This window comes from Ursus maritimus, unplaced genomic scaffold, assembly GCF_017311325.1.
Source record: "Ursus maritimus isolate PB19 unplaced genomic scaffold, ASM1731132v1 scaffold_32, whole genome shotgun sequence".
Taxonomy (NCBI): domain Eukaryota; kingdom Metazoa; phylum Chordata; class Mammalia; order Carnivora; family Ursidae; genus Ursus; species Ursus maritimus.
Genome location: NW_024425786.1, coordinates 27,244,770 through 27,263,091, shown reverse-complemented (window position 1 = coordinate 27,263,091; position 18,322 = coordinate 27,244,770). Strand labels below are relative to the sequence as shown.

General features: G+C 34.8%; 1 protein-coding gene across 4 annotated transcripts in view; it reads right to left on the bottom strand.

Annotated features, from left to right (window-relative positions):
• Positions 1-18,322, bottom strand: part of LOC103666389 (argonaute RISC catalytic component 3) — a 114,462-nt gene that overhangs the window by 37,231 nt on the left and 58,909 nt on the right. For all 4 annotated transcript variants that reach the window (XM_008694400.2, XM_040619254.1, XM_040619253.1 and 1 more), the window contains one exon: positions 2,957-3,091. In XM_008694400.2, coding sequence (XP_008692622.1) covers positions 2,957-3,091 — 135 coding nt within the window. The remainder of the gene's footprint in view (positions 1-2,956; positions 3,092-18,322) is intronic.

Below are 18,322 nucleotides of genomic sequence, written 5' to 3'. Positions count from 1 at the left end.
TTGCATTATTTCCCCATTATATTTGTGATTCCTATTGTGCAGTGGTTCTCAACCACAGGCAACTTTGCCCTCCAAGGAACCTTTGGTAATGTCTGGAGACATTTTTAATTGTCATGACTGGGGGGGGGGGTGTTACTGGCATCTAATGCATGCTCGATTTAGGGATTCTTGGATCCAGGGATGGTGCTAAATATTCTACAATGCATGGGACAGCACTACCTCCCACCCCAGACCACAACAAAGAATTATCCAGCCCAAAATATCAATATTGGCAAAGTTGAGCCCTGCAACAATGTAACTTATTTTATTATCTAATTAGTAACTGTAGTACCAAACACAAAGTTCATTCACAGTAATATTTTCTTCTGATAGATCAGCGCAAATTAAGATGTTAAATGGACATAGTGTCACTGTACCACATTGGTATGGATTTTTCTTGAGAAGTACTCCTAACTGAATCAGTAGTAAGTAGTTTTTAGTAATTACCTTTATAAACCTAAAATTTCACACTAGAGCATTTACTATGCCTCTATATTATAAAGGAGACTAGAAAATAAAATATTATCTAAAGAAAGCCTCGTAAAGAAGGAAATGTGAAGTAAGCAATATGAAGTAACAATATGAAGCAGCAGGATGTAAAAATATTATGTTCGGAAATACTATGTTTTAAAAAAATTTTTCTGTTATCTACACCACTTAACAATTTGTTTTCAAGTCTTCCCCTGAATTAGAGAAATTATTAGTAAGATTCTAATAGCCTACTTAGTAAGTTTTTACCAAAAATAAATCGGTTCTTTTATAAACATATGGTACTTTTACTATACACTTCCTCCAATATTCTGTTTAACCATGATGAATAATTGTACAAAGGAACCACCCTAAAGTTACTATTAAATATTTAGATAAAAGTTCAGCTGGAACCAAATGAACGTACGAAGGAAATCTATTCATTACAGCACACTTTGTATCACTATTTAACAGTTTTATCATCAAATTCCTTACGCTGGCTAAAAATTAAGCCCAAATAAATAGCACAGAACACATAACTCTGACTCTCTTGAATTTCCATGGTAGGATTACATGGTGTATGTCAAAGAACTCTCTTTTAAAAAACAACAAACCCCCTCCCCCCCAAAAAAAGTCAACAAAGTCTTTTTAACTTTGAATGGAGGGAAAAAAATCATCAGTTGGTCAGTTAGATCCAACTCAGATATTTCTACCCCGAATCTAGGGTCATAGGCGCCTAAGGATTTGACCCAACCCAGGGCTTAACAAAAGTTGAAATTTTAAAAAATGGACTAGATAATTCTCTGCCCAGGTCCCTCCCAAAACCCTCCATCCAACCAAAAAAAATTTTGGCTTTAATAAATCAAATATTTAACCTATAAACTTGGCTTTACCTTCACTATAACATCAACTTTATAATGCTTTCTAGTCATTTTTTCAGTCATTTCTTTGGGCCCCTGAGCAGTTGAAGTTAAGATCGAGTCCATGCTCTTCGGGCAGCAGTTGCATCCTTGTTCTGTACATCTTGTATTTTCTGTGATAGAGTGGTGATATGAGTTGATTGCATAGTTACCGCAAAATAATGTAAGTGACTTCATGATATCAGAGGTGGTAACTAAGCAGCAACTCCACTGGAAACCATGGCATTTTGATGATCACACATTAATGGTGGGTAATGCACTAACCTCTCAACAATGCTAACTGTGCAGTTAATACAGACTATGAAAGGACAATGGTATGGTTGCAATACACTAATATATAACATTTTATTATTTTGGCATTTAAATAACTTGAGATAAATGGATGCTCATTTTGAAAGCAGGAAGGATTTTCCTTTTAATGTTTTATTAACAGTGACTATCTCTCTCCTGGGTATTGAATGGCAAAGAATGAATGATTACTGGAGCAAGCAGGATGTATTGAGCTATTCTAACTGATTTGGGGAACTGAAAGATGTTCAGTGAACAAACTGCAATGTTTCATTCAAACCAGAAGCTGAAAATTGTCTGCAACAAAGAGTTAAAATCTTAAATAACTATTTCTGACTATTTAAGATTTAACACTTAATATAAATAGAATTTATACTACTCATTCTAATTAGAGAATATCTAATTCTTCTTCATGCCTAAATAAAGAACTAAATACAGTGGAGTCACATCTTACTTGAGGATTAGGTTCTAAGCTGTGAACAAGGCAAGAATTTTACACAATCAAAATTACTCTTAAAAATTCCTTAAATTACTGATAGAGTACAGTGTTTATGGGTTTGCATATGAAGCTGTACATGTATATAGAAATGTACCTTTATATAAAGATGAAATAAATACAATATAAATTTTAGAACACTATTAAAATTACTTTTTCTTTTTTCTCTAGAAGACCACGTAGAGATGAATTTGTTAGTAAAATATACTTAGGATGCAACACCACTGTACAGATTTTAGCTACTTACTAAAATACACAAGATCAATGTTCAACTATATAATGTACACAAAAAAACGAACTCTAAAATAACACATGAAACAGGCTAGTCCTGTATCCATAACGTTTCAAAGGAGTAAAATATTCAATCATTTCAGAAAAATAAGTCATTATTTTAGAATATGTTAAAATAATGACTCCAATTCTGACATAACAATATTTTTGGAATAAGTTTCCTACTTTTAACAGTATTACAGAAACATTTTTCCATGAGATATTCTTCTTATACCTTTAGTAAGTAACAAAGTATTAACGAAAAGTTAGCTGGTATCAATATTAATTTCATTACTTTCATTCATTTCTTTCATTCAAACGCTAAGATGTAATGACAATGAATTTAATGTAACATTTTATAATCTATATTTTTACAGATGATGTTATATGAATAGACTTAAAAATTTTTTTCAATAAAAGTTTGTTATATTCATGCATTTTATAGTTAAGTTGTTCCAAACGCTAATTAATTCACCTTTTATCTCTTTGGTGAATTTTACCCGATGAGAATCAGTCAGAGGTCTTGGTTGCTCATCAATATTATGAATGTCAAGAACTTCACACATGAACTGAATTACAGGTTGTGCTTTGTAGAAGGCAGTGGCAGAAACTAAAAAGAAAAACACAAATAGTATGAGTTAATGTTTCCATAAAAAAATTCAGAGACTTGTGTTCCGTTTCCATAATTAATTAATTACAGAGTTACAATTACCCTTTATGCATACTTATATATATAAAAAAAGCATTGCTGAATTGAGCAGTTTCAATTTGACGGCTGTCTGACTGAAAGACATGCTCAAGAAGAGAAAAGCCAAATCCTACAGTTTTTAAACAGAAAAGCCAAATCCTACAGTTTTTATAATCTAGCTTCCTTCATGCGTAACTGAATAATACCATTATCTGCTACATGTAAAGAGAAGTATTCTGGGTATAAGACAAGGCCTGTAAGGGGACAAATGCCAGAGGCCCTTAAGATGAAAAGGTTAGGTATTATTTCTTAAACAGAGCTTTCTATGCCACCCTGGCCTGCTTATCTATTCTTGTGAAAGCTTTCCCTGTCTTGTACACATCTGAGAAGACAGTGGTATTACATGTTACTGGTGCTAATCCAAACTACAGGAAGTAATAAGTAAAGAGTATCTGCCCAATGTCATCTAGCTACAGTTGGTAGTTCTCTAATAGTCAACCACCATGATTTCTTAATCTTGGGCTTCAGAACTGGAAGAGCTTCACCAATGGTTAGTAGATCACCATCACTCATTTCTTAAACACATACTTACTGGGGGCTATTATGTGCTATAAAGGTACTGGGGATACAATGAAAAGCAAAACCAAAAGACAAGAAGCTACACACTATCATGTTATTTTTCTGCTTAAAAAACATGCCTATTGTCTGCTGAGCTAAGTGTAAACATTTGATGTGGTGCTCTTTCTCTCCCTCTCCTTGGTTTGAGGATTAAATGTCCTCCACAAAACGTCCCTCACCTCTGGGAGGATGTTTATCAAGGCTTTAACAGTAGCTATCTCAGGATATGTGTGGGTGGTAAGGCTACTATGGGTGTTTTTCATTTTTTTCTTTCTAATTTTGTATCTTTATTTATTACAACGAGCACATATTACTTTCTCCTTTATTCCAGAATATATGAATGACGTCTCATTATAAAAAATGCAGATATACAGAATAAAGATTTCCTCTCAATTTAACCTCCCCCCCTCCAAGTATCTTTAAAAAATAACCATTATTATGAGGCGCCTTAGTGGCTTAGTCGGTTAAGTGACTGACTCTTGGTTTCTGCTCATGATCTCCAGGTCGTGAGATCGAGCCCTGCATCAGCTCTGTGCACAGTCTGCTTGAGATTCTCTGCCTCTGCCCCTCCCCTGGCTCACGTGGGCTTGTACTCTCTCAAATACATAAAATCTTAAAAAAAAAAAAAAAAAAGAATCATTATTAGCAGTAAGGTATGTACATACCCTGCTTTTTTGATATGGACGTACAAAGATAAGAATGTACGTGGAACTTTTTTTTTTAAATCAAGTAAGCTCTCCACCAACGTGAGGCCTGAACTCGTGACTTGGAGATCAAGAGTTGCACGCTCTGTGACTGAGCCAGCCAGGCGCCCCCATGCAACTTTCTTTTTACATGATATCAGACAATAAATGTTCCATGACTTGTTTTATTATTTTTTAAATTAACAGTATATCTTAAAGATCATGCCATGTCAGTACATTCTTTTTAATGGCCTCATATTATTCCACAGTATCGGTCCATGATAATTAAGTGAATATATACTCCCTTTCCATCTCAATAAAAAAGAACACAAATGGTAAAACATTAGAAACACTATTCTGGGCTTTGATCTTTTTCTTTTTTTTTTTTTTTTAAAGATTTTATTTATTTATTTGACAGAGAGAGACAGCCAGTGAGAGAGGGAACACAAGCAGGGGGAATGGGAGAGGAAGAAGCAGGCTCCCAGCAGAGGAGCCTGCTGTGGGTCTCGATTCCAGAACGCCAGGATCATGCCCTGAACCAAAGGCAGACGCCCAATGACTGCACCACCCAGGTGCCCTGATCTTTTTTCTCATTATAGATCTTACAGATAAATCTCTCTCTCTCTCTTTCTCTCTCTCTCTATGGAACTATATCATTTTTTTCACACTTACAGGATATCTCATTACATGGATGTACTTCATATCCCTAATGATGGATCATTAAGTTGGTTTTTAATATTACAAAAAATTTTCCAATGGATGTTCTTGTATATATTTTATTTGCCTGTGTGTGTGTCTGTACATGTGTATATCCATGAGTACTTCTGTAGGGAAGATTTAAGAGAAAACAGTACTCATTGCTAAACTTCCATCCGGATAAACTTTAAAATCACCTCCACAATTTCTAATTAATAAAAAAAAAAAAGAGACTGAAAAGATTATATTAGCATTCTATTTTTTTTAAAGTTTTATTTAAGTAATCTCTACACCCAAAGTGGGGCTCAAACTCAACACCCCGGGATCAAGAGTCACATGCTCTTCCAGGATCAAGAGTCACATGCTCTTCCAACTGACCCAAGGGTGCTGCAGATGGTTATTAGCATTCTAGATATCTTATTCAAATCCACAGTAGTTTCAAAAATGTATACATTAGGGGGACTGGGGTGCGCAGTCAGTTAAGCACCCAACTCTTAGTTTTGGCTCAGGTCATGATCTTGGGGTTGTGAGATCAAGCCTTGCATTGACTCCATGCTCAGCAGTGGAGTCTGCTTGAGCTTCTCTCTCCCTGTCCCCCCCCACCGCATGCTCACTCTCTCTCTCTTTCAAATAAATACATCTTTAAAAAATGTATAGATTATATTATTCTATTAAAAATGTGAGAATATTTTCGTGTATTAAAAAAACCTGACAGGATACATATCAAATAAACACATACCGCTTCTGGGTTAATTTTTTAAAAGTAAATAGGTAAAGGAAAAAAAAATATGGTAAGTAACATGCGTATTTGTCTTTCCTTTAATCCTTCAGGTAAATTTTCTTCACTAAATTGCTGTAATACTAGCGTTCACAACTAATGTGTCTTAATCACTGAATTGCAACTACTAAACAAACATTATTTATCCTTTTTAACAATCTTCAATTAGTTTTCCCTACTGTTTATACCACTGTGCTTCTAGTCATTTTACTGTTTATCATCTTCTCTACAGCAATGTGGGCATTTCAGATGAAAATTAAAGTTAGTTAAAAAAAAAGGTTGTAACAAAAGATGGGTTGAAATCAGTGAGTACAGCTGAATTAGGAGTGAATTTCAATGAGCAAAGATCTCCTCTCAGTTGAATCCTTAACATTTTATAAACCTACACACATACGCATTTTATTCCTTCTTGCCCTTTCAAAAATAAGCTAATTAATTGAAAAGAAATGTTTATGTTTAACATTTAAAATAATCTACTAACAAAACATACCTATTAACATATTAAAGGAAATAAGCATACAACCATTTCTACAAATGCTGGTCCAAAAAAAGCATTAAATAAAATTCAACACCATAGCTAATACTTACACTGTATCAGGACCAGAAAAGAATTTCCTTAATTTGATAAAAGTCATCTATCAAAAATCTATGGCAAATTCAACTTCACTTATTAGGAAGTTCTAGCTAGCATAGTAATTACAAGTTAGAGAAATAAAAGGTAAAAAGACTAGAAAGGGAAAATTATTCTTCACAGTATGACTATATACATAACAAACCCAATAAAATCTATAAACAAATTAGAGAATTAATGAGAGTTCAGCAAGGCTGCTAGACTTAAGATCAACATATGAAAATAAGTTACATTCTTGTATATACTGGTAGTCAACTTAAAATGTAATTCAAAAAAATACAAGTTAAAATTACAACAAAAAACAGTAGGACTTGGGATGAAATCCAAACAAAATATGTATAAGACCTAGAGAAGTAATAGGTATCTTTTTTTTGTGGGGGGAAGTAATAGGTATCTTTACTACTGGAAGATACTACAGAAGATTTTAAAAGTGGAGTAATATACCCTATTCATGTAAATTATTCCCACATTAATCTGCAAATTCAAGGCAATTTCAAACAAAATATTGACAGGATATAACCCCCTTGACCTCTGGAAATTAAGCAAATCCTAAAATTAACATGAAAAAGCAAAGAAACAAGAATAGCCAACACCATTTTTAAGACCAAGGTCTATCCTATCATTCATCAAGATTTGTTATAATCCTATTCAAGTCAAGAGACTGTGAGGATAGATACACAGACCAGCAGGACAGACTTGAAAGCCTACCTCAAACTATATACAAATTCCCATTCAGAGAACTAAATAAGAAAAGAAAAATAAACATTTAGAACAACATATAGAATATCTTTATGATCTTGGAGGTTAGGAAGAATTTCTTAAACAAGATATAAAAACTATAAACCACTGAAACTATAAGAATTTCTTAAAATACACAAACTATAAAAAACTCAAAGAAAAAAAACTATCAAACAAGACTGTAAGAAAGAAACCCACAAACAAAACAAAACAAAAACAAAAACAAAACAAAAAACAACCAAACCCCAGGCTATAGATTGGCAGAGGACATGTGTAATACCTGTAACAAATAATTAGTTTCAAGAATATGTAATGAGTTCCTACAATCAAGATAAAACATTAAAGTGGCAAATGACACCAGCTGGCATTTCATAAAAGAGGAATCTAAAAGTCAAAACCCATGAATTTTCATGAATTATCTTATGTGTAATTAAGAAAATACATATAACAATACTGACCTATCATTTTACACCATTCAAGATGGGCAAAGAATTTCAAGACCTAGAACACAAACTGACAACAAGCCAATGGAAGAATGAAAACTCTTGTACAAACTGTAGGTATATAAAGTGATACAATCAGGAGAGCAAACAGTAACATACAATAAATGTGAAGATATGCTTAATTTTTAATCCAGCAGTTCCACTATATTGAAATATACTCTAGAGAAATTCCCTATCTGCAAAAGGAGGCATGAGTAAGAATGCTTCTTGTAGCATTGTTTTTAATAGTAAAAAGAATGGAAATAACCAGAATATCCACTAGAATAGATAAATTTGGAGTTTATGCATATAATTAAAATTGATTAGGCAGGTGTTAGAATTCAGATAAATAAAACTGAGAAATAAAATACAGATACTATCGAAGGCCTTCGGTGGAAAAGAAGGTATTATCTACTACTTACATTGCCAGTATCTAAATATGCATAATCTACAACTAAGGAAAAAAAAATTATGAAAAGAGACTATGTCTAGAATACCAGTGGGACAGACTTTCAATTCATCAACATAGATCTCTGAATTTATTAAGGTCATTTAAATTTCATTAAGGTTTTATAATACACTCTATAACTTTCATGTATCTTTTTTTTTTTTTAAAGATTTTTATTTATTTATTTATTTATTTATGTGACAGAGATACAGCCAGCTAGAGAGGGAACACAGCAGGGGTATGGGAGAGGAAGAAGCAGGCTCATAGCGGAGGAGCCCGATGTGGGGATGTGGGACTCGATCCCGGGACGCCGGGATCACGCCCTGAGCCGAAGGCAGACGCTTAACGACTGCGCTACCCAGGCGCCCCAACTTTCATGTATCTTTTAATAGGTTTATTAATAAATGATAGAAATGTTTATTGTTGGAAATGCTTCCTTTAATTTCTCTTACTGTTCGTTGCATTTTCTTTTAAACTAAGTTCATTTTCTTCTTTTCGTGGGTAGCAATGTTTGAATAACAAAAAAAGGACAGGCTTTAAAATAAAATAGACATAGATTTTGATTCTAGGTCTAACACTTATTAATTATGATTTCTCTGAATTTCTATTTGTTCATCTGTAAAATCAGAAGAATACCTACTACTCATAGCATTAGGGTAGAGACTCAATGCAGAGTACCTAGCTGTACCCAGAACACGATAGGAGCTCAATGGAGCTTCTGTTCTCATTTCTAAGAACTGTCTACTCATGTCATTTGTTCACTGATTGACTGGTCTTAATTCTAGGCAAAATCATTTTGTTAATGTAAACTAACTCCTTGAAGAGGTTTTAGGGGAGAATGTTCCATGAAGAAGGGATTAGAATTCCTAAATTTCTGTTTTACTATTTCAAAAGACATGGCAGAAAATAACAGATATGAAAAATAAAGTAATAAATATTTGCCATATTTAAAATAACTAGGACTACCGAATGAGATCAAAGACAAAGAACGGTATAAAGTACAGAAGTAAATAACACTGGAGCTGGTAAAAACATAATCACAATTATTTTTTAATGTACACCTACTACCTCCTGAGAGGTTACATGGTATGAATGTTGTCTGCTTCAATTTTACAGGCTTACTCCCATGGCTCTGAAAGTATGAGAAAAGAATTTAAGGCTACGCATTGCACAATACCTTGTTATGGTTTTAATTAGTGAGCACTTAAGATGCCATGTTAAACATCCCTGTATTTCCTATTATCACCCAGCAAAATATTACTAACATAGTACTCAGGAGATATTAATAAAGAATTGTTTTTTCTATTTTTAATGTAAAATATCACATATTTCGTAAAGTATATAAAACATAAATGTGTCACTTAAATTATTATACAGTAAATATCTACAAAACCAACACTGGATCAACAACTAAATACTGCCCCTATCTTAGAAACCTCTTCCCCAGCCCCTTCCCAATCCTAACTTCCCCTCTCCTTCAAAGGTAACCAAAGTCCTGGCTTACATGGTAATCACTTCCTTTTCTTTAAATTTACAACTTAAGTACAGATCCCTAAATAGTTTAGTTTTCCTAGTTCTTGAACTTTATGTAACTAGAAATACAAAGGATGTAATCTTTTTGAGACTGTTACTAAGGATTGTCTCTAGCTCATCTATATTAAATGTAAACAGTTTCTTCATTTTCACTTCTGTAACGCTCTGGTAAAGAAATAAAGTTTATTGGGTGACTGGGTGGCTCAGTCGGCTGAGCGTCCAACTCTGGATTTCGGCTCAGGTCATGATCTCAGGATTGTGAGACCGAGCCCCAGGCTCAGGCTCTGTGCTGCGCATGGAGCCTGCTTAAGATTCTCTCCCTCTCCCACCCAAAAATATATATAGTAGTAAACTATGGTGTAAAGTATACTCTAATGTATGGACATTTGTTTGGTACTTTCCTCTGGTTACTAGAATGTTATGAACATTCCTATAGTTGGTCTTCTTTGATGTACATACACATATAAATTTCTCTAGTAGAAAAGGTTTCATCTAAAATTAAAATTGCTGAGTCGTGAAGGATATGTACCTCTAATTTTTCTAGATAATGCCAAATTGTTCCAAAGTGGTTTTAACAACTGACCCTCTCATAAGCAGTGTATGTCATTTTTGTGCTAAATTCTAACCGTTGGTACTGACAGATGTGAATTTTAGCCTTTCTAGTAGGTTACATAGGGATACCTTACTTTTAAAAAAGGATTTTCAGCCTTACGTACAATAAAATGCCCTTTAAGTTTAAAGTTCAATGATTGTGACCAATGTATAGCTCTATGCTATTACTGCTCCCATCAAGAACGAACCTTTCCATCACCCTGGAAAGTACTTTCCTGCCTATATGTAATCCGTTTCTTCCACATCTGCCCTAGGCAAACACACATCAGATTCCTTTTATAATAGATTAACTGGATCCAAAATTTTACATAAATGGAATTTTACTGTATATAACATTCTGAGTTTGGCTTCTTTTGCCATTTTAATTAGTTAAGATTAGTTGATTAGTTGAGATTCATACTGTTGTATAAAAATTAGTAGTTCTTTCTTTTTAAAAAAGTAGGCTTCATGCCCAGGGTGGAGCCCAATGCAGGGTTTGAACTCACAGCCCTGAGATCAAGACCTGAGCTGAAATCAAGAGTCAGATGCTTAACTGACTGAGCCGTCCAGGTGCCCCAGTAGTTAGTTCTAATGGCTGGGTAGTAGTATTTCATTGTATGAACAGATCACAATTGGTTTCTCCATTCTCCCGTTTTTAGATATTTGGGTTGTTTCCAGTTTCTAGTTATTATGAACAAGCAAACATACACACAACAAACCTTTGTGTGACTTTTTTCATTTGTCTTGGGGAAAGGCCTAGGAATAAACTGGTGGGTCATAAGGCAAGAGCATATTTAACTTTAAAAGACTGTGCTGAAATATTTTCCCACGTGGTTGTACAATTTACACTCCTACCATTTCCAGTTGCTCCACATCTCTGCCAACATTGGTATGGCCAGTCTTTTTAATTGAGCCCACGTAGTGGGTGTGAAGTGGTATCTTACTGTGGTTATCTGCATTTCTCAGAGGAGCAACGATGTTTAGCGTCTTCTCAAGTGCTTATTTGCCATTCGCATACATCTTTTGTGAAGTGCCTGCCTTTGACCACTTTTTAAAATTGTCTGGTATGAGTTTTTCATATATTCTGGACACAAATCTTTTGTTTAGATATATGCTTTGCTAATGTTTTCTCCCAGTAGTTGCTTAAGTGTTCTGAAGAGGGGGTTTTCATTCAGGTTTCCGGTATAACAAGAAATCTTTCACTCCAAGGACATGAATATTTTTCCTGTTTTCTTAGAAATTACCCAGTTTTAGCTTTAGGTTTTGGCCTGTGATATACCTAGAATTAATTCTTTTTTCTAAACAATTTTTTAAAGGATTTTATTTATTTAAGACAGAGGTACAGAGACAGAGGGAAAGGGAGAAGAAGACTCCCCGCTGAGGCAGGAGCCCAATGTGGGGCTCGATCCCAGGACACTGGGATCATGAGCTGAGCCGAGGGCAGACCCCTAACCATTTGAGCCACCCAGGTGCCTGTAGAATTAATTCTTGAATATGGTGTGAAGTAGGGGTTATGTTTATTTTTTATACACAAATCCAGTTGCTCTTGCATCATTTATTAAGACTATCCTTTCCTCACTGAATTATATTGTCCCCTCTGCCAAGTATCAACCACATGAGTGGGCCTACTTCTGAATCTATTCTAATTGCTTCTCTGCCTGTGATGGTCTAAGATCAAGTATCTCAGGAAAAAAAAGATCAAGTATCTGTAGTTATTCTATAACTCAATTTACATGTCTACCTTCACCCCAACATCACAGTTTTGATTATTATAGCTTTATAGCATATCTTTAAAAACAGGTAGCATAAATCTTCCCACTTTGTGCTTTTTCAAAATGTTTCTGGCTATTCTAGGTTCTTTGTATTTTCACATAAATCTTATGAAGACTCCGACTGTCAACTCGTATTTTAAAAAATCTGATGAAATTTCCACTGGGACTGTGTTGAGTCTACAGATCAATTTGGGGAGAATGGACATCTTTTAAAAAAAAAATATTTATTCATCTATTCTAAGGAGACAGAGAGAGGGAGAACTCGTGTGTGAGCAGGGGAGGGAAAGGGAGAGGGAGAGGAATCCTCAAGCAGACTCCCTGAGGAGTGCAAAGTCCGAGATGGGGCTTGATCCCAGGACCCAGAGATCATGACCCCAGTGGAAACCAAGAGTTGGACGCTCAACTGACTGACCCACCCAGAAGCCCCATGGGAAGAATGGGCATCTTAACAATTTGAGTGTTCTGGTCCAAGAACATGGCTATCTTTCTCTATTTGTATCTTCCTTGTCTTTCTCAGGAATGCTTTGTAGTTTTCAGTATAGAAGGCTTGCACATCTTTCTTTTTTTTTTTTAATGATTTTTTATTATATTATGTTAGTCACCATACAGTACATCCCCGGTTTCCGATGTAAGGCTCGATGATTGATTAGTTGTGTATAACACCCAGTGCACCATGCAATACGTGCCCTCCTTACTACCCATCTCCGGTCTATCCCATTCCCCCACCCCCCTCCCCTCTGAAGTCCTCAGTTTGTTTCTCATAGTCCATAGTCTCTCATGTTTCATTCCCCCTTCTGATTACCGCCCCCTGCACATCTTTCTTTAGATCTATTCCTAAATATTACATTTTTTGGTATTATTATAAATGGTATTTTTATTTTTCTAATTGTTGAATGGCTGGTATTATTTCTTGTTATACTGCTTGTATTAATTTTTGTACATGCTATTAACATCCTGTCTCCTTGCTAAATTCATCTATTAATTCTAGTAGAGTTTTTTTGGGGGTAGATTCTTTAGGATTTTTTAAGTAGAGAAGTATGTCTCCTGCAAATAGGGATAGTGTTATTTCTTCCTTTACAACACTATGTCTTTATTTTTCTTGCCTCACTGCATTAGTTTGGACCTCTAGCACAATGTTGAATCAAGTAGTGAACAGCAAGTATCCTTGCCTTGTTCTTCATCTTAAGAGCGAAAGCATTCAATCTTTTTACCTTTTATGACAATGCACTACATTTTTCTAGATGCTTTTATTAAGTTGAAGAAGTTTCCTTTTATTGCTAGTTTACTGTAATTTTTTATCATGAGAATGTTAAAATGTGTCAAATGATTTTTCTGCCTATTGAGAGGATTATATTGTTTTTGTCGTGTCAGTATCACAGGTATACTACTAGCCTCATAAAATGAGGCAGAAAGTCTTTCTTCCTCTGTTTTCTGAATTTGTGAAAGATTGGTGCTATTTTTCCTTAAATGTTAGATAAAATTCACTAGTTAAATCACTGGAGTTTTCAAAGGATTATGAACTTAATAGGTACAGAGCTATTCCAATTACTCTTCTAAATCAATATCTGTAAAATTCTGTTTAAGTTATCAAATTAATTGGTATAAAGTTCATAACATTTCCCTATTAATCTTTCAATTCTGAAGGATCTTTAGTGATACCCTCTCTTTCATTCCTCATACTAGTAATCTGTTTTTTCTATTTTTCTTGATTAGTCTTGCTAAGATTTTATTAATTTTATCAAAAGAACCAATTTCAGGCTTCATGCATTTTCTGCACTGTTTCTATTTAATTAATTTTTGCTTTGATCTTTATTATTTCTTACCTTATACTTAATTTGAATATATATATATTTAAAGATTTTATTTATTTGACAGAAAGAGAAAGTGCATGAGTACAAGCAGGGGGAGCAGGAGAGGGAGAGAGAGAAGCAGGCTCTCTGCTGAGCAGGGAGCGCAATGCCAGGCTCGATCTCAGGACCCCAGGATCATGACCTGAGCTGAAGGCAGCCGCTTAACCAACTGAGCCACCCAGGTGCCCCTGATTTGTTCTTTAGCTTAAGATAGAAACTTTGTGTGATACCCAGCCTCCAAGATGTCCCTAGTAAGTCTTGCCTTGTAGGATTCACACCTTTGTGTAAGTTTTTCCTACACTGAATATAACTATCTGTGTAACTAACAGGATATTATGAAAATGGCAGAATGTAACTTTCAATGCTAGGCCTTAAAGTCATTATAGATTCTACCTTGCTGTATCATAGATTACTTGCTCCAGAGAAAGACACCCACAATATTGTGAGAACACTTAACCAAACCTATAGAGAGGTCCATATGGCAAGAAACTAGGCTTCATCACAAACTTGTTATCAACTGAGTTTTATAGATGTTAAACGAGACAATCACCCATGCGAACATTTTTTAAGTACCTACTGTATCGTGGATGTCCTTATGGGTTGAAATTTAGAGATGACCCGGACAAAGCCTCTGCCCTTTAAGAACAGATTCTGGGTTAAGATAGCAGATTAACAACAAGCAGCCCATTTAATTCCTTGCCCAATCCCCAAACTCTACTATAACTATGGTGAGGAATTTTAAAATAAAGATAATCTTAGAAGGAGTGGAGAAGAGAAAACAGTAAACCCGCCAACGTTTTAGAAGATGAAAAGCCAGTGGATGGGCTGTAACTGACGTGGTAGATCCAAGAAAATGAAATCCCAAGACAGCTATGTTGGGAAAGGTAAGAACCAACTCTACTTACACTATAAATCTTTAGAGGACATGAGAAGTGGCAGCACTAAGTACCTCTGAACTGGTGACAGAATGTGGGAGGTGCAGACAAATAAAGGAAAGCTGTCTGAGAAGCAGGTAGAGTCCTAGATCCCTTGTCTAGCTCCACATTGCTGAACAACTGCCCCTTTGTCATCCCTGCATAAATCTGGAGGTTTATTCTCTAAGAAAAAAAAAAAGAAAGGCTCTTTGGAAGGAGCATGTCAGGAATAGTTGCGGGAACCAAAAACAAGGGATTAAATGACTATAAACATTAAATGCTGAATGCAGACATTCTACCAACCAGAATGTCCAACTTGGCTTCCAGAATGTAGACAATGAGACTGTTACCCATGAGGCAGAAGCTCAGAAGACTCATCTTTGAGTAACTTCATCAGCCAAGCAAAGAGACTTGAGGATACAAATGGAGGTCCCCTAACAGCCCAGTGAAACCATCCTATGATGAAGCTCGTCAATAGGCCCCACTGATGCATCCAGAGCACCTAGTCAGTGTCCTAGACTCCCAATGAATCATGACTAGATAATCAAGGATCGTGTATATCTGAGGAAAAGCCTCCAACATGGAAGATAGAGATCAAAACAAAAGGAGTCTGGGTGAAGCATAAACATGTGCAGAAAAAAAGAAACCTCCAAAATAAATTATTCTCAGTGAGCTAAGCGGGGATACCGCAATTGTGAAACAAGGAGAGTACAGTACAACATTGGGGAAATAAAAAAGAACTACTAGAAAAGAAGAACAACACCAGAAATGAAAAAGTGAATAAAGGGTTAAAAGATGAAGTTGAGGAAATTTTCCAGAAGGTAAAGCAAAATAAATGAAACAAAAAGACAATGGATACACACCTAAAATGGGTAAATTTTATGGTATGTACAAAAAAAAATCTCACCAGAGCAATTTTAAAAATGGAGCACTGCTTTCAAATTTTTGAAGAAAAGACATAGAAACCCAGCTAAACTATCATTTATGTTTGTTTTCCAGTGTGTAAGGTGTCACAATATTTGCCTCTTGTGTACCCTTTCCTCACGAAACTTCTGAATAAAAAAAGGAAGGAGGGTGGAGAAGAAAAAGGATATAGGAAACGGAAGATCAATAAAGGAAAAAGACAAAATTCTCCAGAGGGATAGTGATGTGAGATTGTAAGAGAACAGCTGTGTACCGAATATGAAGGGCATACTCAATGAGCTGAAACGGTGTGAATCAAGAAACAGACTGGATGAAGACTGTCCCTGAGATTTCTGCTGCCATTATTCTGCTTTTGTAATATGAGGATAGTCTGGGTAAGCCTGACACAGATATATTTACTTTCCCTGGCTAGACCATATGTTGATAAAGTTCTGTACTGCTGCCTGAAATCAGACTCTCATTACACCCTCAAGAAATGTTCTGCTTTGATCTACTGCTAAGAGGACTAATTTGAGTATTATAAATTATTTCTTAGTCTTAGAGATCTTAAACCCAAACTCAAGACAAATATATGAAGCAAGCAACACTAATACTGTGATTAATAAATTACTTACTAGAAATCTGTTTTCCTTGCAAAGGAAGCATATTCAGGGTGAACTTTTGACTCTTAGCAGAATAAATTATAATTACTGAATTCCACAACAATTTATATATTCCATTTTCTTCTAGGAGCAAAATAGACAGTGAATGTTTTACAGAAGACTACTCTTACTAAAAAGCACAGTAAGTAAATAAAAATAACATAACATTTCTCAATTCAGATGTCCTGGGTTTGAGATCTGTCTGCTAGGAAACTTCTTAAGGGATACAGTATAGAGCTGTGAATATTAAAGACGTAACTTTGGAGTCAGAAGTTGACCTCTACCATTTAAAAGTAAACTATGTGACCTTGAGCCTTAAATATAAGCAATGGTTTTATTCAAATACAGGTTTAATAGGTTATACTACATTGTTAAAATCAAAAGCAAATGGACACCAGCCTTGAAAATTCCCTGAGCTGACAAAACCAGTTTAGTCAGACAAACAAAGCTTAATATAGCATTATCTTGCAAGACTAACTTGACCTGGGTCATTTCTTGCTCATGCCTCTGAAAATCATAAGCAAAACTTAAATTGTAAACAAACAAACAAACAATAAAACACAAAAAACTTAAATTGTTTCCTAAGGTTGATATGAGATAACCACTGATCGACGCCCTATCATTTAAGAAAATTCTAATTTTATAACCAATCACTGAAGAATAAACAATTACTGCTTTCTCTCTATATAAACTGCTTTATAACAATATGTTCCTGAGTCTCACTCCATGTTTTGGCTTGAATGCTTCCAGTTTGCAAACTGTTTTTGATGTGTGTACAATAAACTTTTATTAATCATTACTTTGGTAATTCATTGCTTTTACTTCTGTTATTTCTGAACTTTTCACAAACATACAGATTATTTAACATAAATATTAAATAACAACTATGTGACCTTTAGAAAGAGAAAGTCGATTTAGAGAAAGTTTATGGAGATTTTTTTCTCTCTAAACTTAACTCATACAACTGTGGCAGAGTTTATATGAGATAATTAATATAAAATGCTTAGCATTCTATCTGGTATATAATGAGTGGTAAATAAAAGTATCTTAAGGGAAATACAATTAATAAATACACATTCACTGTGATGGTTTTAAAAATGTAGGAATTACAATAATAAAATGCAAGCTGCAAATGGGTTTGGCTTAAATGCAGGCTAAATTAAAAATATATTCCACATATCACTGAATCTAAGACAGCAGTGATGGTAAGGTAGATCAATATTTTATGTATCCTAAAAAAGAAACTTGCCAATTAAACTGACAAACCATCAACTGTAAGACATCTCCCAATTTCAGAGATGATGAAATGTGAAGACATTTTTGAGTCTTAGATTGGTAAAATTATAGTAAGTCTAATTACATAGTTGAGAGAATATTAAATACCACAAAAACAATCATTTTGAAGACAAGATTAAGTCACATAATCAGAATTAAATTGCTCTCTCTTAGAGTACTCTTCACTCTTCCATTCTTATTTCTACTACCAATTTCACGTAGAAGGAATCTGTCACTTCCTCAGAGAAATGTTCCTCAAACCCTGAGACTAGAATGGATCCCTGTTATACGCTCCCATTGTACTCAGCACTTCTCCCTCATAATACTTATATTGCTCAATACTAGTCTTTTCCAGTAGATTTCAAATTCAACAAGGGCTGTTTTGTTCAGTGCAAAATACCAAGCACAAGGGATGCAAAATCAAATCACACAGAAACAAAAAGAGGAAACATAAGCAAGTTAGATGGTCAGTGCAATTATTTTCAGTCATCTTTCACAGCAGCACTACATTCTACTGGCAATTAAAAAAGTAAACGTGGGATGCTTGGGTGGCTCAGTCGGTTAAGTGTCTGCCTTCTC